This window comes from Ostrinia nubilalis, chromosome 30 (genome assembly GCF_963855985.1).
Source record: "Ostrinia nubilalis chromosome 30, ilOstNubi1.1, whole genome shotgun sequence".
In the NCBI taxonomy this organism is placed as follows: Eukaryota; Metazoa; Arthropoda; class Insecta; order Lepidoptera; family Crambidae; genus Ostrinia; species Ostrinia nubilalis.
Window position 1 is genome coordinate 6682083 of NC_087117.1, and position 26675 is coordinate 6708757.

At 36.5% G+C, this 26675-nt stretch overlaps 1 protein-coding gene and 1 long non-coding RNA gene across 2 annotated transcripts; one reads left to right on the forward strand and one right to left on the reverse strand.

The window, feature by feature from the left end:
- Positions 1-11220: 11220 nt before the first annotated feature.
- Positions 11221-26528, forward strand: LOC135085983 (zinc finger and BTB domain-containing protein 24-like). Its single transcript, XM_063980770.1, has 5 exons — positions 11221-11389; positions 13178-13666; positions 14990-15112; positions 25236-25361; positions 26296-26528. Exons 1-5 carry the CDS (start codon positions 11273-11275, stop codon positions 26386-26388), a joined length of 948 nt encoding a protein of 315 aa, XP_063836840.1. The 5' UTR covers positions 11221-11272; the 3' UTR covers positions 26389-26528.
- LOC135085996 (uncharacterized) lies at positions 11913-13165 on the reverse strand. Its single transcript, XR_010260252.1, has 2 exons — positions 12532-13165; positions 11913-12157 (listed from the first exon to the last, which is right to left on the reverse strand). It is a non-coding gene; the product is annotated as an uncharacterized LOC135085996 (long non-coding RNA).
- Positions 26529-26675: the final 147 nt, after the last annotated feature.

The following is a 26675-nucleotide window of genomic DNA, read 5'->3' on the forward strand; positions in this document are numbered from 1 at the left end:
AAAATATTGGTCCAGGCTAGCCAAGTTTTCATGATGGTATCATACCTATCCTATACTCAGAATTACGCAACTAATTATTCGCTAAAGACCATGCGAACTGGAGATTAAGTATGAAGATATTTCTAGATCTATACCAGCTACTGAACTAACACATTACATATTTGTGACAGGGTAATTTAACGGAAAACTATGCAAACCTAGCGACAATGAGCTAAATGAAAGTAGTACAATTAAGAAACGGAGGACTAAATCCAGCCAGCCTCATAGAGAGAGAAGGCCTAGCAAAAGATGCCAGAACTGTAAAATCGTACTGAGCTGCACCCTAATAGTACTGCAAAAATCAAAATGCAGTAATCATTTTTAGACGAACAGGCAATTTAATCACATTTGCATTCTCCAATCACCACAGCTTATGACCGCAGTCTATGAAGGAACACTATCTGCAGTTGCGATCCTCATCAGTGAGGGACCGAGGAAGAAGAAGAAGTCATCACCGAAATAGAAGAATGCCGAATAAAAGATGCTCAAAAGATGTCGACTGATGAAGCCTAAGCCACGACCAGTGCCAATCCAGCTCCAAAACCCCACGAATTTTCATCTCGAGTGGCAGAATAGATTGCAACCTACGAGACTAGGGAAATTTTAGCTGTTTCAGGACTATTCTCATCTGTTTTTAAGATTCTGCTTAGTATCGATGTATAAATAGCTATCCAAGTCCTCACGCTGATACAAAGTGTATTATAGAGACGATTTTTTGTAATAAATCGAAAGTATGTATTTGCGAGGACCAAATTGAATATACCAACATGAATAACGAGGATAGCAGAACCATTTTGGTAAATGCCTAAGCTGCTAGGAGAGATTAAGAAGCACTACTAGTAATTAGGCTGAAGATCGAGATTATTCCGACACTTTAGCGAAGATATCCTAGACTTTAGCTTGAGTGAGATTAGAATGCCCTATTAAAAACAACAAGGTATGTACCAGGAGATAATGAAATCACAACTGAGCTTATGAAATCAGATGGAATGCTAGTACTAAAGTTCTCTTAAATACCACCATGTTTATTGGTCGATAAACCAAAAAATAAGACATGGTGGTGGTGGTAGAGACTAGAATGGAATGGACGTTGGCGATGGTCCAGAGTCAGGTGAGGCAGCTTTTTCCTGAAACATGACACACTCGCTATCCAACATCCAGTCTCCCAGACAATCTCATTTTCGAAAAGACGTTCGTAATACTACGTACATATTTAATGCTGCGTCAAATTATGCAGAAGACTGAGGACTATAATCAGTCATTATTATTGGCCTTTTTGTCCCTTCTTCGATTCGGTCAAGACCTGGGCTGTGCTACAGTCTCTTTAATGGCGTCAAATTGACTGTCGATACATGCAACTTCTGAAGTATTTGTATGAAAACTTCATCATATCAGCCCTCCCTCAAGATCACAACTCGAAACTTATCTGATTGCTGCGAGGGTTCAGAGTTGGAGACACCATAATCTCTTAAAGTCTTCACTACCTCCCACTTAGAGGTTTTCAAGCTTCTGAGCTAGACCGAGCTCAGTATCAAGATACGGCGAGTACATCACACAACTTCGATTCACTGACGATATTGTAGTTATGACTGAGACCTTAGTAGACCTAGGTACAATGCTCCAGAGCCAATAAGACCAATTCTGGCAATAGGTTCGCCACCGGAGCCACCGAAATTGCGCCACCGGAATTAAAAAACTGTAACAAAATTCAAATTATAAAGAAAACTATAATTCTGATCAATAATTTCTGTATGCAGATACAACAAAACACCAAACTTTAATCATGTTAAAGAATCGTTTAGCATCTAAGTAAGTAGCTTTCACTCATACACTTGCCAGCGAAATTGAAAAATTTTGTATTCCTGTGCCGCAGATACAAATATTTACGGGTCTGCTGGAAAAACAATACCACAAGTCGCAAGTCTTTAAAGCCCGATCAGGAGGACACAGTTGAGTGATGCAGGGAAGAAGAACTCTACGTCTCTCAAAGCTTCTTTGCAGAAGTAAGAGAGTGTCGAAATTGAGCCACTGTAATTGCTTTTTTTCGTGGGACAGTTTTGAAAGGCTATTTAAAACACTTAAAATATGAAATATCACATTTCTTTCATATCATTTGGAAGTCTTATTTAATGTATTTTATGGCTATACTATTTTTAAATTACTAGAATCCCCGAGAAAGAAGGAATAACACAATTTATGAGTAGAAATAGAGTTAGGACGCGCCACCGCTATTAGATTTTGGGTCTTTGAAAATTTTTTTAGTACATAAAATAACTACCTATTGTCCTGAAGACTTTGCTATCGTGTTAAACGCTGTATAAACTATATACAGAAAAAAAATCATCGCTCTAGTTACATTTCTCCCATCGATTCTCAGCTCCGCCGCGTAAAAAACGTGCTTGGGATATTCACCCATTTACAACTCAAAATACTTATTTTACTCATAGTTGTTTTTCATATACCATGACAGTAACAAGTAACAATACAATAAATACCTACATGTTAGGGAACAAAATTTGAATTGCAAATGTCAAAGAAATTTAAATTAATTGTAGATGTCAAATTAAATTACATTACCGATGTCACATCATTCTATCATTTAAAAAGTCATTCACTGTATAATACATTTTAATTAACAAAAAGTCAAAAACTGAACTTTTAAATTTGGTAAAAGTTAACATTTTTACATTGTTTGGTAATTTATTAAATATTCGTATAGCCATACAATAACAGTTTTTAGAAAACAGTGTCAATCTTTGAGATGGGATTGATAAGTTGTCTGCCTTCCTACCTACCTCTATAGCCATAAGTTTTATTTGTCTCAAATAAATGGGTATATCTCTTGACAAACATTGCCATCTCAAAGATGTATAATGAGAAAGGAGTATGAGTATGATGAATCATGGAAGTGGCAATATGTTAAGAGCTTTAAACAATGGCTTGCAACTGTCTAAATAATGTGCTCCGCAAATCGCTCTAATACACTTTTTTTTGTGCTCTAAAGGCTACAGGCATATCGACTGAGTTTCCCCACAATATAAGGCCATATCGTAATATTGATGAAACATATCCATGAAAAGAAGGTTTTTAAGTCAGTATTGTACCTGTGCGAAGCAGGGGCGGGTCGCTAGTCCCATATAATAGACCATAGTGGTTAATTAATAAAATGTTGTGTGACCCACATGTGTGTTCACAGACCAGTTTTGTGGGTCCAGTATTAATGCAGGATCTCGCATAAAACCTTAACTCGAAGCCACGATAGCCGAACGGTGAAGTGGTCGGACTGGCGGACTGGAGATCCGAGGAACGCGGGTTCGAATCCCACCGCTCGACTATTGTCCTGAGCCCACTCGTAACACGATCTTAAAAATCTTACCACGAGGGGCTAACGGAAGTATTAGTAATTTGTGCAAAAACAAATACTAAAGCCCGGTCTGTGAGCACGTAGAATTTTGTCCAATGACCCCAAGCTACCCATCCTTATCGCTCGCGCGTAATTATGCTGATATCGCGTTCGCACACTCACTGCGGGCGCCCGTCGCACAGTCGCGACAGCAATATAATTACGCGCGAGCGATAAGGATGGGTAGCTAGGGGTCATTGAACAAAATTCTACATGCTCACACACAGACCGGGCTTTAGGTAATAATCTTTATAAAAAAATCAATTGGAGTTTGGTTCATTCTTTGCCAGCCCTGAGAAGTGACAAGCAAAACTGAGATGTTACAAGATGCGACCTTTGACTTATAATATTTTAGGAAATTACTGCACGGAACAATTCACGGCATGTTCCCACAGAAACACGCCTTGTTTACGCCACAACTAAACAGGATGGAGCAAAAAACGGGATTTTTGCTCCATCCTGTTTAGTTGTGGCGTTAGCAGTCCAGCCGATATCAAGCGAGGGGCCAGTGGAATGTAACTTGTGTGGGACAGTGATCAAGTATTTAAAAAGTTCTTCGTCAACCATGCGAGGACTCACTTCGAACCGGAGTACCCGTGTGATGTGAGTATGAAGAGCGGCCGCCCGCGACTTCGTACGCGTGGATCCCGTTTTACCCCCTTAGGTGTGAAATTACGTTACCGCCGCCCGCTACCAACCGGTCATTATGGTAATTATTCGGACCCACAAGGTGGACCGACGACCTCTTAAAGGTAGCACGAAGGCGCTGCAATGCAGGCCGGTCAATACGGAAATCATTGAGGGAAGATTATATTCAGCAGTGGACGTCCTGTGGCTGAAATTATGATGATGAAGAGCACGGCTGTCTTGAATTTTCCAGAGGCAAATGGAGGATTTGGCGTACACTCCCCACGCTGGGCAGACGGGTTGAAGGTAGTAGGTAGTATTGAATTAAGTAGGTAGATATTTCTTGGATTTACTTATTGGACTTTTGTCCTTCAGTCGCCTCTTACGACTTTTAGCATGTAACTTACCTTCAATAGATATTTAAAATCTTTAAAAAATATATCAATAGAATTGTTTTTATTTTTTAGGTAGGTAACCTACCAAGTATTTTTTCCTTTTTAATTTCTTTGAAACACGACCTTCATTGAATAAGGGGCCGTTCAAGTATTACGTAAGCACCAAGGGGGGGTGGGGGGGTCTCTGTTTTGCTTATTTTGGATGACATGGGGGGTAGGGGGGTCTAGATGATGATTACGTCATCATTAGTTATATACCACGCAATCTTGTATACCCATTCTTATAAGATAACACCATACAAGAATGCATGGTAAATTCAGTGAACTGCTCCTGAATCGAATGTACCTACTACTACTATTTCTATTTATTTATATTAACCGGCAGACAGTGGTGACTGAGTTTGTTGCGGCGCTTCTTCTCAGCACTTGCCAAATGTTGGTCTCGAAGCGCTGGTAGGGTAAAAAGATTATGAGACATGTAGAGGCTCCTTAAGAGCAAAATGACGATTTGTAAGAACTATTTATTAGTCCAAACAAATAAAGAAATTTTGACTTTTTTTTTTTTTTGACTACGTTTTTTCGGGGATTCCCGCAAATAATACATGCGTAGGCACTCGCTTTGAGAACTGATTAGGGGAATTACCGCATATTAGGGGAATTACCTTGCGCTATTCACTTGTCTAATAGTTAACTCTCGTGCCGACACTGCCCATTGAAATTTGACAGTCGTAGTCCGCATATTATTATACGCGAGGCCGGCCTCCCGCGCGCGTGTTTTGTTTGGATACTAAACGTATTGTAAGCATTGAAAGTTATCATTTGTGTTTATGTTGATGCATAATTGATGCAATTTATTATGTTTGTTATGTTCTTTATTTCTGATTATATTTTTTTGTCCCTTACTCTATGTGTATCAGTTAAACCTAATATTTTCATGAATTTTCCTATTTTAAAAATGACAATACAGTGTGAGTCACGTTAAAGTGTACATATGGAAATAGATGAAACTAGACCTATTTTTATCGACAAAAAAGAGGTCAAAAATTTTTTGAGATTTTTTTAAAAAAATTTATCGAATTTTTTTTCTTCCAATTACTTATTGTAAAGAAAACGTAATAACTTTTAAACTAAGCGGTATATCCTGATAAAATAAAAACACTAATAATGCTAAATAACAGGCGATACTAAAAAAATACATAAAATACACAAAAAAGGCCAAAAAATAATAAAAAATGATACTTTTTGAAAAAAAAATGCTAAAAAAATTGTGTTTTTTTGGTTATTTCGGCCATTCTCAGATGAGCTAGTTTTTGCGTGTCCGGGCTGTTAAATCGTTAAAAATGACAAATTAGAGACATGCAATTATTTTTATATGTTACTTAACAACCCCATCCAGTTGTGCATTAAATCATAGGCCTCTATTTTAAGTATTTGTGACTTAATTAATTTCATGAACCTCTGTTCTCTAATTACCGTTACGCGTCCGCACACCGACTTAATGTTAAAACTTGGCTGTAATTTTTATGTCGTATAGATTTGGTTTACTCCGTTCAACATTTTAAAGAGTACAAAAGATTGTCTTACGCATAGCAAAATATCTATTCAATAGAACCATTCTGTAAATAATTAGAATTAAAAAACTGCTTGTCCGAGCGAAAGTCCTAATTCCCGTGACGTTTTGTGTTTTTGGGCACACAAGCCTAAATAATAATATTTGACACATCATTTACGCGCGCGGCGCGAGCCCTTAGTTAGTTCTAAGACCTGTTAGCAAGTAGACGTCTATTGCGTTGGCGTACCGTCGATGAATTGCGTAAGAGTATAATTACCATATCTTTGGTTTTCAATTTTTCTATTTACCATGTCCTTATTTTTATACTCGATTTTTGAAGGTAGATCCACGTTGTTAATTTAAATAGATTCAGTACTTTGGCCTTCATACGTTGTAGTAAGACAGTATTTGCATACGCTGAAGATTTTGGAGATTTTGAAGAAAAACTATCGTTTTATAATTTCCATGTACTAATTACCGTATATTTATAATCACCGTTGTATGAAATTATTACCTACAAATTGCACTCACGATTGAATAAGTATGATGATAAAATATGAAATATATCAAGACTTTCGCATAACAACTGTACGGACTTTTCTTCCAATCTGACAATCAAAATTTTAAAAAACTTTCGTTAGAGTAACCTCGAAATAGATTCGATTTCATGACAAATGTTCAGCTTCAGTTGCTGCATGGTTGTTGGATTTAAGAGTATATTTTAACCCCTAAGGTGACCCCACAAAAAGAAGTTACCTGGAGTGAAATCGGGGCTTTCTGATGGCCAGGAGATGTCACCCCTGCATGAAACATGTCTCGTACCAGATATTTATTTTTACTATTAGTATAATTGATTTTAACATCTTAAATCATTAATTAATTCTAATATAATATCATTAACATCTATCCATAATACCTTTGCCCTAAGAAGATGAGATTTTCCAACAGTAACACTTACCTGGCGTGATCACATTAAGAACAAAAGAGAACAAATCAACAGACAATGGGACTTTTCAAGGCAACAGTGTATAGGCACTTTGTACCATCCTAAACTGCATCCTACCTGCTTTGTTATGCATAGAAAAAACTTCGTGATATGCAATGGGTACTGGACAGAAGAAGCTTGGAGAACAAACTAATACAAATGGATCCTAAAACCCATGTAGACATGGCATCGACTTAGCCTCGCAAATGTAGAAATACTTTAACGTTTTCAAAATAAACTTTTAAAAATCTTGAGCTGTGCACCTTGGTTTACAAAGTCCACTGAAGTGATACCAAACGTCAAAGAGGGTGTGGAAAATCCTGTAAAGCTTACAACCAAAGACTAGACCTTCATGCAATCTATTTGCTGCATCCCTTCTAAATTATAAGAATTCTGCATTTAGGCTCAGGAGAAAGCGAATAGCATCAATCTGAAAACTTATTGTAAAAGAATCGAGGTCACAAATTGAATTGTCATTATTACAAATTCAATTTAATCTGATAATGGGTGATGGCTGATCGCAGATAGATTAAAAAGAGGAAAAATCACTTAAATCATTAATTAATTTTTCGATATAAAATATGCATATCCGAAAAATCAAATTTGTGAGATCGCCTGATCCATTATCTGTACGTTAAATCGTTTGTACCACATTGAAATCAAATAAATGATGATTAAGATTCTGATGAAAAAATGTGACACGTAGCCCCCTTCTGCTCGAAACTAAGTGTTCCTGTTATAGCCTCGATTATTGCAGTATACTGAAAATATCTTGATACAATAAATAATAGAAATGAGTGTTTTCCTTTTTCAAAGGGTTATTAAGTGTACCTACAGCGTTTTTTATGACGCTATATATTTATATACAAATTTATCAATGCAAGAGATTGTTTTCTTGCTATTTTACATATTTTTTCTAATTACCGTTAGATTAAGTATTAGCCTTATCTAATTACCGTGACCATAAAATTTTTGGGTCGCATTTACGCGAAAACCGCTTGGAATAATTTGACGCCTTAACGATTGTTAAATTCGTACTTTTCATGAGTTTCATATTTAAATGCGTTTAAGTCAATTAAGCCAAATTTCAAAAATGATATGGTAATTAGGCTGAGAACGCCTAATCGTGAGAATGACCGATTTGATAAATTTCTCCAAAAAATGCCCCTATAACCGGTGGTTTTTATTACTTTGTATTATTTTCTATCGTATTACCTTCGTAAAACCAAAAATCGCATGTCTCTATCCCTATCACAACGTTTGCAATGATTGTTTTTGCGTTTGAAAACGTAAATAACTATTATTTGTTGGCATTTTCTGGGTATTTTATGTATTTTTTCAGTATTGCCTGTTATTTAGCATTATTACTGTTTTTATTTTATCAGGATATACCGCTTAGATTAAAAGTTATTACGTTTTCTTTACAATAAGTAATTGGAAGAAAAAAAATTCTATAAAAAATTTAAAAAAAATCTCAATAAATTTTAGACCTCTTTTTTGTCGATAAAAATAGGTCTAGTTTCATCTATTTTCATATGTACACTTTAACGTGACTCACACTGTATAAAAAACATTTATAACTAAAAATGTTTACGTAAGCATAGGGGGAGGGGGTAAGTGCTTTGCTTACTTTTGATGACAAGGGGGGCGGGGGGGTAAAAAATGGTAAGAAATCTGCTTACGTAATACTTGAACGGCCCCTAAGGTCATGGGGTCGGTGTACCTATTCGTAAATCTTTATCCGACTGCGTCAGAAGGATTATGTTTTTTTATTACTTAGTACTAAAAACTAAAACTGGCTTCTGCCCGCGAGTTTGTCCTCGTGGAATCGTTACTTGTTTTAGCGTGATGGTAGCTTATAGCCAGCTATAGCCTTCATCGATAAATGGGCTATCTAACATTGAAATAATTTTCAATTTTTTGTCCACAACGAGGAAGCTCTAGGATATTTTGTGCTCTAGGCCTGTGTCTCACATTTAAAGAGCGATGATCAGGCCGAAAGTGGAGCTGATGGCCACTGGGGCAGAAATTGACGAGTGGAGCAAGTGTCGCAAGACGTAGTATGGGCACTGGGCAGGCCCCCCACTAGGTGGACCGACGACCTGGTGGTGGTCGCGGGAAGAGCCTGGATACGGGCAGCGCAGGTCTATGGAAATCTTTGAGGGAGGCCTTTGTCCAGCAGTGGACGTCATTTGTGTGAAACGTAAAAGAACTACACTGAACTGTCCTATTGACAGTGACAGAAGGGCGCCACCATCTTCGTTCAACTACATGGTTTCCAAAGTGGCAAAAGTCGGAACCAGCGATCCGCTATTGACGGTGGCCCCCCTGTCAGTGGCTACATGTAAACGTCAGTTGTTTTTAAACGTTAACGGATGTAACCTCTGCCCTAACATTTCTAGTGACAGCTAATGGTAGGTGAACGAACGTTTTTAAATGAAAATTACACTTGAACGACAGCACACGAGTAAACACTGGGGCATCATAAACAGAGCCCCGATTACGGTAATTTTTAACGTCTCCAATCCAGACGTGCTTCTTCGATTCTGCGATACGATTGGTCAAAACAGCGTACGTCAGCTACGGGGCCCAGTAGTAGATACCTAGTATTGTTTTTGTAGACAATTTTGTTGAATGTTGACATGTTTTTGTTGGTGGCAAAACACGCGCTGAAGACCCGGCTTTACGTAGGTACCTAAATGACGTCCACAGATTACTTATTAGTCTAGAAGTCCACAAAATGTAGGTCGTCATAGCCATATTTTCGGTAATGAAAAGGCTGATAAACTTGCCAATGAAGCTGTTGTGAATGGTGATATGATTAGTTATAAAAATTACTGCCATGACCTTTTGTCCCTCCCTAAGTCCTACTTGCGTGAATCATGGGAATTGGATTGGGCGCACACTAGTGCAACCAAAGGAAAATGGTACAAGATCATTCAACCAACCATTCCTATAAAACCATGTTTTTTTAAAATGAGACTGGGAAAGGTTTCTACCTCTAATATTATACGTATGAGAATTGGCCATGCCTGTATACCTACGCATCTTTTTAGACTTAAAATTGTGAATTCTGATTTGTGTGAGTGTGGTACTGGCACAGGTGACTTAAATCATCTGTTTTTCATTTGTCCATTACATGACCGATCCTCTTTCATCGAATCCCTTATATCCTTACGAGTACCATTCCCAACTTCCATAGCCTGCCTCCTAAATATGCATGTTAATATTGATATCTATAATACCCTATCTGTATACAGGGTGTTAGGTAAATGGGTATAATATACCCATAATATAATATACTCATATTATGAGCCGACACTAGCCCATGTTAACATGGTCATATAAATGGTATGGTGAAGTCAGAAATTTGATATCATCATTTTTTTTTTAATTTCCATACAAAATAAATTTTATAAAATCCGATTTGCATGAAAATTAAAATAATTAAAATTAAGATATCAATTTTCTGACTTCACCATACCATTTATATGACCATGTTAACATGGGCTAGTGTCGGCTCATATACCCATTTACCTAACACCCTGTATATGAATAATAATAACATTAAGATTTAATTATTATGCAAATAATATTTTGTTCTCTCCTTTACTTTCCTGATCCTTTGCAACCTTTTTTTTTCCGTTCTCCATTAATTATTTTCCTATACGTTTCCCTACCTTTACCTTACCTCGTCGTGGCTGATGCACAAGCCGTGCATGCCATAATAGGAAAAAAAAAAAGTAGGTCAAGGATGTCAGACATTATGTAAGTCATAAAAGTGCTGCCCGAAGCAGTGATAGGGTTAAATGCCGGATGGGACGTGTGAAAACGCTTTAAAAAGGCCTAAGTAAGGTATTAAATGACAATAATGATAAGTTTTAGAAAGTTTTTTTGCGAAAATAGTACGTTGAATATCAATACGTCGAAACTATGACGCCTTTTGATATATTTTATTAGGTAAATGACTCTGAAAATATTTATAATAATCTTAGAAAAGTTCTGGCTTATTTATAAATTTCAGTTTTTTTTTTTAATTTTTGTTTAAATATTTCATTTAATTTGAAAACAATAAATGATTTGAGTTTATATTTTTTTTTATGTCAGCCGTTTCCTTCGTCCAACTTGGCTTAAAAGGTTGAACCCAAAGCCGTATAGCACAATAAAAAAATAAGTTGTCATTTCATCTGACAGATGAGCTATACGAGCTATACCCGACTTTCCAAAAACACAATTTTATTGCAATCAACAATCAAATAGAAAAGTTAAAAATGTCGCTTGATGTTTGTAGATTGTGTCTAAGTGATTTGAATTTGAGCCCAATATTTGTTGATTATAAACAAAGTGAGAGGTATTCGACTGTGCTTATGTTAACAACTGGTTTGAAGGTGAGGGATATTACTATACTCCGTTGTTATAAACATAACCTCAAAATGTTACTTAATTTTGTTTTTAAGGTAAACTAGCTTTTGTCCGCAGCTTCACCGGTGGAAAATTTTGTATCACATATCGTCATAAATTATAGCTTTTTTTTATTTTATTTAAAGACTTATTCTGGGTTATAAACAATGATACTGTAAAGTTTCATCAAAATCCGTGCCATTGGTATCTATCATAAATGATATTATAGCTTATTCGTTCTAATACCATAAAGTTAATATTCCTTCGGAATAGAGCAACAATCACGAGCTGTCAAACGAAACCAAAAATGAGATGTCATATGTGTGTGTAAAAATAAATATGTGTGCATGTCAGTGATGTATGTCGTCACTTTTCACATGAATATCGATATCGATTAAATATTACTTAACACCTAACAGTAATAATATAAATAGAATAGGATGGAATGGGATTGTAGGTATATGGGAATTGGGAGAGTGGCCTAAGAAAATAAAAACAAAACTCAGAAGATTAAAATTATTCAACTTATTTATTTGAAAGAGTGAGAGTTACAAACATCAAGACATCCATACAAACTTTCGCATTTATAATATTAGTAGGAGTAAAACAATAATTAAAAAATGATAATTCTGACGATAACGTAAGAAAATAGGATTCTAACGATGTAATAATCGTTGTTGGCCGTATAGTGTAGTGGTTCGAAACGGACTACTATTCCGGAGGTAGCGGGTTCGATTCCCGCACAGTACAAACATCTGTGTGCATGAACATATTTATTATTATATTTAGTATGTAATATTTAGTTTAGTTTATTAACTAACAGGTAATTACAAAATAATACTTTTCTATATTCACATACAAACGCCATTTATGTACCTACATAATCAGCAGTGACTGTGATAAACAGCGCAGAAAATATATTTATCGATTGTGGTACAACCCTAGTGTAAAACGAAAATTATTTCTTTACACAAAATATTCATAAATTCTGGATTATGAGCATGAAATCTTTGCTTACAACTTAAATTAATGTTTAAAGAACATAATTATCACACTTAGTGCTTAAAATTCTAAGCGCATTCACAAAAATAAAGCTAAAGTTTGGAGGTGTCGATTTCAATAAATTTACCTGTGAAATGAATATTTTGCAGGATTATTCCTTTGGTGTACATCACAATCAAGGACGGAACCGGTCACCATTATATTAGAATACAATTTTTACAAAAATAAACAGGATTTTCCGAAATTTTTATAAAAAACAATGAATTGAAATTTTCTTTGTGCCTCTTAGTGTCACTGTCTGTCAAATCTTTTGCAAAAATGGTTCTATTGACGTGACGGTGACGGCATTACACATCTCTTTTTATCACACAGGGTTGCAGATAGTGACATCTCGCTCGCTCATTCTTTGTTGCTCTTCCGGTGCCAACCCATGCTACGCCGCCACTAACCAGCCCCCTTAGACAAGACGCACTTTTTGATCGAATCGAAAATCGAATCCGTCAAAACTCTATACAAAAAAGGGGCTTTTCGACCACTTTTCGACTGGTTTGCGATTATAATTTGCACTTTGTCTAGACCCACAGATCGTCGGTCCAGCGAGTAGGAGGCCTGCCTTCTTTCGGCTCGTGGTCGCCACTCAAGAATTTTCCAGCCCCAGCGGCCATCAGCTCTACGACCTATGTGCCCCGCCCACTGCCACTTGATTTTAGCGATTGCGGGCTATGTCAGTCAGTGTAGTTATGTAGGTACACACATATTAATATTTGTTGCAGATAGAACCAAACGATGGCTACCCTCAGAAAATTTGTGGCGACTGTACCGAACTGGTCAACTCCGCCTTTTCTCTAAGAAACCAAAGTCACGACGCCCACAAAAAACTAGTACAACAGAATTTAGCCAATAATTCGCTTATAAAAGTCGAAAATAATGAACCAGACACTACTGAAATCAATTCAAATTTAAAACAAGAAGATTTAAACCAAGATTCCGATAGCGATTACGAAGATAATTCCGGATTTGCAGAAATCGAAATAGAAATCCAATGTGATAGATTGACAGATGAAGAAAATGGCGGGAATTCAGTTCAAGATGGCGATCAGAAAAAGTTACCGAGAAAAAAAATTAGAGAAATGTATATGGAGCTGATGGAAGGTGACCCAAAAGGTCCTATGAAGTGTAAAATTTGTAAAATAACTCTGAGTACGTGGGGCAGTTTTAGAGTTCATGTACATAACCATATTAGAGGGAAAGTTTTATGCGAGGTAAATGCAAAAATTACCTTAACTTGTATATTATTTTAATATGTAATACTTATTTTTCCCATTAACTTGTATATTTCGTGTTCTTCTTTTTCTTATACAGTGTGAGTCACGTTAAAGTGTACATATGAAAATAGATGAAACTAGACCTATTTTTATCGACAAAAAAGAGGTCAAAAAATTTTTGAGATTTTTTTTAAATTTTTTATAGATTTTTTTTTCTTCCAATTACTTATTGTAAAGAAAACGTAATAACTTTTAAACTAAGCGGTATATCCTGATAAAATAAAAACAGTAATAATGCTAAATAACAGGCAATACTAAAAAAATACATAAAATACACAAAAAAGGTCAACAAATAATAAAAAAATTATACTTTTTGAAAAAAAATCCGCTTAAAAATTCGTGTTTTTTGGTTATTTGATAAATTTCTCCAAAAAATGTCCCTATAACCGGTAGTTTTTATTACTTTGTATTATTCTCTATCGTATTACCTTCGTAAAACGAAAAATCGCATGTCTCTATCCCTATCACAACGTTTGCAATGATCGTTTGAACTAAGCCTCTCCGGGCGCGCCATTCAACGCTTCGTTAACAACAAAACTGAAAATGGCTCTACATTTGTAATTTTGATAAAGACAAGTTAGATTTCAAATAAAAACAAAAGATTTCGAAGTAAAATAAGCATTTTAGTTAAAATTAAAATTGTCTCTACCTGTAGCGGAGAATAATGTTGTGGCAGGCCTTTGTTCAAACGATCATAGCAAATGTTGTGATAGGGATAGAGACATGCGATTTTTGGTTTTATAAAGATAATACGATAAAAAATAATACAAAGTAATAAAAACCACCGGTCATAGGGGCATTTTTTGGAGAAATTTATAAAATAGCCAAAAAAACACGAATTTTTAAGCAGATTTATTTCAAAAAGTATCATTTTTTATTATTTGTTGGCATTTTATGTGTATTTTATGTATTTTTTTAGTATCGCCTGTTATTTAGCATTATTACTGTTTTTATTTTATCAGGATATACCGCTTAGTTTAAAAGTTATTACATTTTCTTTACAATAAGTAATTGGAAGAAAAAAAATTCTATAAAAAATTAAAAAAAAATCTCAAAAATTTTTTGACCTCTTTTTTGTCGATAAAAATAGGTCTAGTTTCATCTATTTTCATATGTACACTTTAACGTGACTCACACTGTATAAGTACAGGGTGGAAACGATAAGTGATCTCACTATTTTTTTTTGTAAACTAACAAGATAAATCGAAAAACTGGTTACTGATTGAAGTTTTAACTTTGAATTTGATCTTATTCTTCCAGTACTGTGGCAAATTGTTCATACAATCTCAGCTGAAACGCCACGCTATGTCCTACCACGGTAAAGAACGGAAGGTGGCGTGCCAACACTGCGACTTTCTCGCTCTGGACAAGCGCCAGCTTTTGGTGAGCGAAAGAGACAGCTTTATTACTGTTTGAATATTGTTTGCATGTTATGTATGACGAGTATGTGCTCCTGTGCTGACAAAATTACTATAAGATCGTTTCATCCACGAAAACGCGCCTCACTATTCTTCCGCTAATGTTTGAGTGTTATCGGTACACGCTAAATCATCCATGAGTGCACACGCACGCTACAATAATGCCGCTCGGATTGCTCGGATCAAACTTCCCGCACCCCGCGCGACCGAGACCAAACTTATTATTTAAGATCTCATTGGGTTTGATTTTCAAAAAGGCCCGAAGTGTTCATCAAAATTCAATAATCTGTCTCTGAACAGGAAAGCTCTAGGTTGCTTTCCTGTCAACCTAAACAGAACCTGTGACGTTCCCGGGAATATTCCCGGTAGCGAAAGGTCACTGACTGACTCGCTCATCACGAAACCTCAGAAACTACAAGTGATAAGAGTCTCAAATTTTGCATGGGGTTTCCTTTTAGAAAGTAGGTGCTCACTAATTTTGCATAATTCAACCTCTAACTAAAGGATATAAAACGGGATCCACGCGTACGAAGTCGCGGGCGGCCGCTAGTTTAGTTACATAGTTATTTTAATGAATAGAAATAGGATAGGTACGATTATTTTTTATGTGACAGGAACAGGAGGCAAACAAGTACTTCATCATTTCAGCCATAGGACGTCCACTGCTGAACATAGGCCTCCCCCAATGGTTTCCACAATGGCATCCAGCGCCTTCCCGCTACCTTTATGAGGTCGTCGGTCCACCTTGTGGGTGGACGTCCTGCGCTGCGTTTTCCGGTACGCGGCCTCCATTCCAGAACCTTGCTGCCCCATCGGCCGTCAGTTCTGCGTACTATATGCCCTGCCCATTCCCATTTCAGCTTACTAATCCGTTGGGCTTCAGCTTACTATTAAGTACTTACTACTACTTAAAGAGCGATTTGCATAACTTTAATACAAGAAACAAAAATAAACTTGCCGTTCCAAATTTCAGACTGCATAAGATTGGGAATTCATTTATGGGGAAATGTATTAAATTTAAAGGCACTGGGTCTCTATCAGAAGGAACTCTAGGGGTGGAATCTCCATTGGCGTGGGTTAACGGGCAAGGAGATAATATCTTGGATGGTTGACAATCACTTTTCCTACAATTTAACGTTCCACCAAACTCAACACGCTTTCAAAGATAACCTCGCAGCCGCCTGCTCACACTTGACATGACAAAACTGATTGACAGTTATCTTTTTCTGCGCATCAGTCGGGTGTTACGTTTAGGAATCACAAACCTTCTGCTCTACAGATTTATACAGATAACATAATATTAAGATTGGTACTATTAATCATCAATAATAATTTGCAGCATCTGTGTCCGGCGCCGACACGGCCAGCCTGACTATCGCACGGCCTCGTGCGCTTAGTCCAGGGTTTGTCCATCTGTAAACATTCAATTTCTCATTATCACAGCTCGTCCATTCCTGACTACAGAGCGTGCGAATATCAGATCGTAGAATCACAATAAATACAGCTGATCAGGGCGTGATGACCCTGGATCAGGAAACCAAACCATTACAGCTGGTCCGGGCGCGAAGCCCGACCAGGAAACCAAAACATTACAGCTGGCCCGGGCGTGAGGCCCCTTCGACCAGGAAACCGGGGTTTAGGTAACATGGCCCGACGCGCAAGGCTTAAGCCAAGGCTCCTTCAACCATTTACCTCAAACCGCACCACTACTACTGCTGATCCAGGCATGCAGCCATGCGATCAGGAAACCAACATTACACCAGCGTGGCCCGGGCGTAAACAGCCCCTTCAACCACGGCAACAGGGTGGCCCGGGCGCCCTTGGCCCGGCCCCCTCAACTCACTCACTCACAAAGGCCCTTCCAGTTTACGTCAATCACAATAATTTCCGTCAACCTGCACCAACTCTCAATGTCTGAGCCAGCATCCTCCATGTAAAACTTGATGAGTTGCGTAGCGTAGGTGTGCATGCTGAAAGATTTATCTCCTTTGAATAGTGCCCTTCGAATCCCACTTCTGATAAAGGCACTGGGTCTCTATCAGAAGGAACTCTAGGGGTGGAATCTCCATTGGCGTGGGTTAACGGGCAAGGAGATAATATCTTGGATGGTTGACAATCACTTTTCCTACAATTTAACGTTCCACCAAACTCAACACGCTTTCAAAGATATAGTTCCAAAATACTGGATTGTCCTGTCGATGACATTGACAGTGGGGCGCCACCGTCAATACCGGATCGCTGGTTCAGATTTTTGCCATGTTTGGAAACCATATAGTTGAACGATGGTAGCGCCCCCCTGTCATTGAGTTTGGCGGGACAGTTCAGCGTGGGTCATCTATAATATCTTGGATGGTTGACAATCACTTTTCCTACAATTTAACGTTCCACCCATTGAAGTAATATTACTACGTATAGAACAGACATCGCAAACAAAATATGTGCAGTGCGGGGTGCGGGGCGGGAATTTGACGGACAGCTGTCAGTCAAATCCATGACTATCAAGTTTCATAATTTATGGCGATAAAATCTGCACCAGAAAATGTCGTACTTCATTGCTAGGATTGCGCGAATAGTGACGTTCCTGCGGTCGCCTCATCATAGACATTATGAATCGATTGTGAAAATAAACAAATCGACTAAATTGTTTTATTTATAATTTTACATGGTGCTCAATAGCAAAAATGTTCAGCTACTTACATTATTTTCTTTTATTATATTGTGCGTTTCCTGTAATGTAGGTAATCTAAGCGCCCCTCCCTTAGACTAAGACAAGTGACAAAACGTGGCAGTTGAAACATTCGAAATCACTTCGCTCTGCCGTTTTTTGGCGTTAGTTACGTACTTCACTCTGTGATGCGATTTTAAAATTACAACTGGCGATTCCGAATTCACAACTGAGGGGACTGTGGCTAATCGTGTTACTTGTGCTACAAGTGCGTATGGGCTTCATACTGATGCTTAATCCGTTAATTATTTATCTTCCCGATTAAAATCTAATGTAGGTACCTAATCGATAATCGCCTTGAGAATCGTTAACTGGTATTTTCTAATTCGATAAAAAAATGACCCATCTCTAGTTTAAAACTGTCATCCAACAGCGCACGAAATATTATGAGTTATAGATAATGATACCATTACAGAGGCGACACTTCGTTTACGTTTAGTTTCTGCCTATTGAATTGGATACTGTAAGGAAACATCGTCATCATCATTTAAGCTACTGGACGTCCACTGCTGAACAAAGACCGCCTCCAATGATTTCCACATCGCCCAGTTGATAGTGGCCTGCACCCAGCGACTTCCGGCTATCTTTAGTCAGTCCATCTTGAGATATCAGAAAAATTCCCACTCGTCACGGTAGGGACAAAGCTAGGGATGATGACCAGAACCTTTCTGACTTTCAGTTATTTTATTGTCACTATTGTTAACTATCTCAGCGGTTGAGTACTCGTATAATAGCTGTACCTCAATTCTATACAAAGTGAGGTAGAAGTTACGGGACTATTCCCACCGGGACCAGATATTAAAGAAGAGTTGGAAGAACTAAAAGCTAAAATAAACAGCTTAAAAGCAACGTTAAAAATGGCTGAAAATGAAATAGATAAATTAGTGCTCGAAAATAGTTCACTTAAACAACAAATAAATAACTATGAAAAGAAAACTGATAAGTTAACTTATATATGCCGATCGACGCCAAAAAAAAACACGATCAAGAAAGGAAGGAAAAACTTAATTAAGACAAACCTCAACTACACAAATTCTGACAACACAGGCAGTCATCACTGTTTTCAATCGAACAAGACACATAACGAAGAGGAAAAGTGCATTTCTTTGGAGAAAAATAAAGATGGAAATGTATCAAGAGACACCAGACAATTAGAAAAAAATACTGAAGATTCAAGGGACTCAAGCAAAGTTCATCATGTAGGGATTGAAGTTGAGAGAAAGGTATTGATATTAAGCGACGAACACGGTGCTGGCATACGTAATATACTGCAAAGTTTATTAGGTAGTAAATTTTTAGTAACTTCCATAATTAAACCAAATGCGCAATTAGACCAAATACTGTTATCTTGCCACACCCTAAGTAAGGATTTTACCAACTTGGACTACATTATCATAATAGCGGGCTCAAATGACAATGACTCACTTCGTTTTCAATCACATCTATATTATCACTTATCCTTTCTCGCTAACACAAATGTTCTCGTTGGTGAGATCTTTCGAAATCAATTTTTAAATGTAAGTCAACAAAATGAAACCATCCGTCTGATTTGTTCACAATTTGCTCATTCTAAATTCGTGCCTTTACAATTTGACAAACTATTATGGCAAAATTATAAGTTATGCATAGGTAGATTGGTGTTGAGGGAGATTCTTGGTATTGATTATAGAAATAATTGGTTAAAATATATTCAAAATAGGACTCAAATGGTATACCAATCAAACAAAATGCAAGCAGTCAGGAAACTAACTGACATAGCCAATAATTCGACCGTAATTCGCAAAGTTCAGCCCACTATTCCATACTTATTTAACCGGATGAAACTTAATCAAACATTAAGTACCGATACCCAAGAAACAGCTAGTATTAATCGTAATCAATCAGATTTTTTTCGTGAATAAAATAAAGAGTTTTAATTTACTGCACTTAAACGCACAAAGTATTAAATCTAAGGTAGACCAACTTGAATTATTAATAGAAGAAAAAAACATTGATGTATGCTGTTTCAGTGAGACTTTCTTAAAAGAAGAGGAAGTTGATATTTTCCAAATAAACGGGTACAAAAAAGTTGCTCACTTCTGTCGTAAACGGAAAAAAAGAGGTGGTGTTGCTATTTACGCAAAAAATGCAATAGTCTGCCGTGAAATAGATTGGATATCAAAAATGTCTGTAGAATCTTATTTTGAATGTTGTGGTGCTGTAATATCTGGTCTTAACTACTTAGTAATATGCATTTATAGAACGCCAAACAGCAATTTGGATCTTTTTTTGACTAACATGGAATGTTTGCTCCGTAAAATAACTATTAGGACTAGAAATAATTTCAAAAATATTTTCATTTTGGGCGACTTCAACGTTAACATACTAGAAAAAAATAAAAAAAGTGAATCTTTTTTGAACATGTTTAGATCTTACAAATTGCATGCTACCATTGAGACACCAACAAGAGTTACTAATCACTCTCAAACATGCATAGACAATATTATTACTAATATAAAAAAATACCAAGTTGAAGTATTGGATGTAGGGTTGTCAGATCATACATGTCAATTAATGACAATTGCCGCAAATCGAAGCTTCTATGAAAAGTCGTGGTACATTTATAAATATTCGGATAGGTGTTTGGAAATATTTTTGAAATACATATCTCAATTTAATTTCAAAGATGTTTATATGGAAGTAAATCCAAATTATGCATACAAAAATTTTTTTGATATATTTGAACTTGTTTTTAAACTCTGTATCCCAATCGCTAAAATAAAAATGACATACAATAAATCTCCAAATTGGAAAACAAAAGGAATATCAGTAGCTAGCAAAAATAAAAGAAAATTGTATTTACAGAATAGGAAAAGAAATTGTCTAGCCTCAAAAATCATTTATAAAAAATACTGTAAAATCTTGAAATCAGTAACAAGACAATCAAAAAGAAATACAAATAATAGATATATAAATCGCAGTGAGAATAAAAGTAAAGCTACGTGGCAAGTAATAAAACAAAACACAACAAAAATAAATACAATAAATGAAACAATACATACTATAAAAAAGGACAATGAATTAATTAACAATCCATATGACATAGCCAAATCATTAAATGACCATTTTATTAATACAAATAATCAACAATTGACTAAATCAAACTGTACATACAAACCTCTAATCAACTCAAGTTTAGACAGCATTTTTATGACTCCTGTTACTGTCTCTGAAGTAAAAAACATCGTAAGAGAGTTTAAAAACAAAAAAAGTACAGGTTACGACAAAATACCAATGACATTAATTAAATCCAGTATAGACTTTATAGCTGAACCTCTTGCCCATATAATAAACTTAATGTTTGAAACGGGAATATTTCCAGATGATCTGAAAAAAGCTCTGGTAAAACCTCTCCACAAAAAAGGACCAAAGGACGAACACGAAAATTACAGACCTATAGCATTATTACCTAACTTTTCTAAATTATTCGAGAAGATAATAGCAAAAAGGTTAACAGCATATTTAAATAAAAATAATGTCTTAAGTACTAACCAATTTGGATTCCAAAAAGGAAAAAATACAACAATAGCTATATATAACATTTTACAGAAAATATGGACAGATATTGACAATAAAAAAACCTGCATTGGATTGTTCCTAGACTTGTCTAAAGCCTTTGACTGTGTGGTACATGACATATTATTAAAACAACTCAATCATATAGGTATACGAGGGAATGCCCTTAATCTTTTAGAATCTTATCTGACAAACAGATTTCAAGCGACAATCTTAGACACATATGATGAAAATACTAAGACAATCAAGCAGGTGCAGTCTAATTTTGAAAAAATAATTCTAGGCGTACCGCAAGGCAGTGTATTGGGACCTCTCCTATTTCTGATATATATCAATGAGCTTCCCTTAATAGCCAGTCACCTGTGCGTCATGTATGCTGATGATGCCTCAATATTTATATCTAAGGAGGGATTGGATGATGGTGGTTTTGTTGATGAAATATACAATACGCTAAATAGGGTTATAAATTGGTTAGCATCTATAAATTTGAAAGTAAATTTAGGAAAGACCAAATTTGTTGAATTTAAGAACTACAAAAAAGAACCACTACAATTTAATGTTAATATAAACGGAACGAAAATTGAACAAGTTAGTGATACACGATTTTTGGGAGTCACTGTTGATACAAATTTAAATTGGAAAGCACATATCGAATCCATTAATAAAAGAATCTCTAGTAGTTGTTATGCTATCTCAATATTGACAAATATATCATCAATTGACGTTGCGAAAAACGCTTACTATGGATATGTGTACCCCCTCTTGACTTATGGCATAATTTTTTGGGGTAACTCTGTAAATGTTGAGTCCACTTTTATACTCCAAAAAAAATGTCTGCGTATTATGTATAATATAAATAAATATGTATCATTAAGAAATGTATTCAAAGACTATAAATTCTTAACTGTGACGTGTATATATATACTAGAAATATGTGTTTTTGTCAAAGACCATAAATATTTGTTTTGTAAAAAAAGTGATACTAAGCACAATCTACGTTCGCAACATAAATATAATATGTGTGTTGTAAAACCCTCTAGTTACATTTATGAAAAAAGTACATACGTAACTGGAATAAAAATATTCAATCGATTGCCAAATAATATAAAACAATTAGAGGGAATCAAATTTAAACGAACGCTCAAAGACTGGTTATTTGACAAATCTTTTTATAATTTAAATGAATATTTTAATGTAATGTAATGAATAATTTTATAATAACTGACATTGCAAAATAATAATCCAATTAATAATTAATTATGTTTTTGACAATTTATATTGTACGTCCGAAATGGATAAATTGTGTACTTTAGCATTATGTGCCTTTTATGTAACACCACTGTATCAACACAATTAACAATAAATGCTTATCTTATCTTATCTTATCTTATCTTACCTCTCCTTTCCACCGCTGCATCTCCTGTGTAGCTAGCACCTAGATTAGTTGATTTAAAGCCAAGGTATTTTATCAGTTTTTAGATAATGACTTAGTGCATCCAAAAATGGAAAAAAGGTTTCTAGTTTTTTTGTAACATTGAAATCTCTAAAAAGGAGCATCATTTTTTTTACGTTCAAGTGTTCCTAATATATTTAAATGGGAGCTTTTGGTAAACTTTTTGATGACAACGTATTGCTTACTTTTCAGCTGTTGAACGAATTCACTTTTATACTTATAGGTCCTGTACATCGGTAGATTTTGCTAAATAAATGAATCCATCCGGACTCAGGTGTGTAACTCAAACCATGACTTGCAGTTCCATGATGGACGCCAACAAAACATATATTACACATACGAATTCGGGATAACAATGTCCTTTGTTGTGGTTAATATCATATTACATGTAAAAACAATAATAGGTACTTCCATGATTAATGAAATTCGATATTGAAACTAAAAAAATTATAATAGCTGTAATTTTTTAATGGTAGGGATAAAATGTTTTATCAGTCGATAAAATTGATCATAATTATTACTGTGCCCTAACGGGTCGGACACTGGTGACCAGTGTACACTGTATAATTATTATAATTATAGCCTATCTCGTGAACTAGGTGTCAATAATTAGGGTGATTTACTAACTAACCAGTCGCATACGAACAACAGCTGTGACATTCCTGTGGATTCGATCGTGGTTTGATCCATGATGCCGCACGACTATTGTGTGAGCCCACTCATAACCCAAGCTTATTTAGCTTAACACGAGGGGCTGGACGGGACTATTAGTAATTTGTGCAATACAAATTGCTAATTATCATTTAAAAAAATCTTTTTATTGCTTTATTTAACCTTCCTTTCGTATACTAATTTATGCGTCAGTGTCAAGTCTGCGATTTTTATTCTTTGAAATTTTCGTAAAATGGCTGCCGCCGCGGTCACGAATTGTAATTGACAAATTAAAATTAAATTAGCGTTTTAAAGTGCATAAATGTACAACTTAATGGTAAAAAGTCATTCCTTGATTTTTACTTAATATGTTTCTGGAGTTATTTGAACAGTATTTTCGTGTATAGGATGGCATATTTTCAAAAAACAAAACTGCACCCAAGCGTGTTGTCACAGCAACCGCTGGGCACATACTAATTGAAGATCGGTCCATGGACCACATTGCGTGCCAGAAACAATCTAGTTGACATGTCTTCTCTAGTACGTAGTACCAGGCCTGTTCATCTCCGCGAGTTTACATCAAAAACAAAACACGCACGATGGCCCACCTACAGGATACTATTTGACAAGGCCTCACATACGAGCGAACATTGACTCACGCACGCGTATTCTTGTGTATGATGGAAGAAAATAAAGAAAATGGTGTACTAAATACTGTGCAGTATTTAACTGCCTAAATAATAATAAAAACACAGAATGTACTTTTTTAAGTTGCCTCAAGACACTGAGAGGTAAATAAGTAGTTAATATTATTCATGATAATTCATGCTAAATCATGTATTTCCTCCGCCATTTTCCGCAGTTTGGCACCTCACGTCACATCATTTTACCGAAGTCAGCCCTATAGCTTCGGCGCAGTGCCGATCACTGACGTTTGTCAACAAAATGGTGTTTGACTCTTGAGACAGGCTAAATTACACCATATTGTTAATGACATTGAGCATACATTTTTTTAAATACCTTCGCGAAGTAAAACTTCTGTACGTAGTACTTATTATTATTCTGTGGTAGTACATTATAACTCAATGCGTTCCACCAAACTCAACACGCTTTCAAAGATAACCTCGCAGCCGCCTGCTCACACTTGACATGACAAAACTGATTGACAGTTATCTTTTTCTGCGCATCAGTCGGGTGTTACGTTTAGGAATCACAAACCTTCTGCTCTACAGATTTATACAGATAACATAATATTAAGATTGGTACTATTAATCATCAATAATAATTTGCAGCATCTGTGTCCGGCGCCGACAAATTATTTAATAAATTACCACAAACTGTTGTAGAACTACCCATTCATAAATTCAAAGCACATATTAAAAGTACCTTAATGAAAAAGGGCTACTATAAAGTCGATGATTACTTATTTAAAAGATAAAAATGTTTGGGATGCGTAACTGCCTAGCTCGCATAAATATTTATAACTATGTATTTTGAAAACCTGTATCTAAACCTTTGAAAAAGAGGCTGACAATAGTGCCTGAGTTTCTTGCGCTGCTTCTTCTCAGCACTGGCCCATTTATTGTCCCGAAGCAGTGGTAGGGTTAATACTGGGACGTGTAAAAGTGCTTTTTTAAAGCCTACTTACAGAAATAAATGAGTTTTACTGAGTTTTAATAACTGTTTTTTTAATTCCCTCTTCAGTACCACGAACGCCGCAAGCACACTGGCGAGCGTCCGTACGTGTGCGACATATGCTCATCGGCTTTCTTCAGCCGAAGATGCCTGGTGCAACACGTCGAGGGCCACCGCGAAACTGCTTCTGTACAGGTAAGACTTACCATGAGACGAAACAAAATTCCTGATAAGTGTCGGCCGATATTTTGGTCGGACTGTTAAACAGTAGGTATGAATATCATATTCAGAATACGAATGAAAGTGCGCACATTACACAGACTTGGTATCAGCCGATTCCTCGTATATTAGAAGCCTACAAAAATATCGGCCAAATAAAAGTTTGTAGAATGATGATGATGAACGAACAAAAAGTACCAAAGTAGTCACAGTCTGTGAAAAATGTTTTTTCTTCACAGCAGTGGTATAGCGTATTTTGGGCGGGCCCTACAACAAAATTTGTAGGCCCCATCAAAAAAGGTCTATGCAAAATTAAAGAACTTCCCTAGGCAGATGCCTACTTTGTCTATTCAAAAAAGTCTGGCAATGGGGCTCCGTATCCCGTAACACCCTGTATTTCGGGGGCCCCGTCTCATTGCGGCGCTACGCCCCTGCTTCACAGTATATTAAGCTATGTTCCTCTAAAGCAGTGGTTCTTAACCGGTGGTCCCTGGAGGCATTCCAAGTGGTCCGCGAAGACATCGTAAGAAACAAGTGATGTGACGTGATGAGTCGAGTCAACACAACGCAAACGGCGCACAGTGGGCGAGAAATCGACCTCCGCTTTCATAGGATTTAAAAAAAAACATTCTTATTCTCAAAATGACCTTACCTATACACCCACCACAGTTTATCTACTGTGCACCCACGAAGTTTGTCTAACCTTCCGTGGTCCCTTTAATGGACCATAAGCCAATATAGGTCTCATTAGTGGTGGACATTTGGACCACACTCCATACATTTTTGGTCATTGTCCTTTGGTATAAGTAATGGTCCCTCAGGACTTAAAGGTTAAGAACCACTGCTCTAAAGGGTCGTCCTCCTTCAGTGGAGACAAAGTCTGATGATGATGATTGTTCTTTCTTCACAGTGCGAGCAATGCCCAAGGAAGTTCAAGTCAACTCGACACCTCTCTCGCCACCGGTATACTGCACATTCGAAGCGCAAGAAACACGACTTTTAACTGCAATCGTGACAAAAGACGTCCACTGCTAGTCTGGTCTGTGAGCACGTAGAATTTTGTCCAATGACCCCAAGCTACCCATCCTTATCGCTCGCGTGTAATTATGTTGCTGTCGCGCTCGCACACTCACTGCGGCCGCCCGTCGCTAGAGATGGGTTTCCACCCGGGTAAAAACCCACATGAGGGTAAAAACCCAATAAAAACCCGTTTCATTCCACCCGTGGGTGTTTACACCGGGTGAAAACAAATAATTTTGTAATTATTTCAATTGGTATCTTTTCTTTATT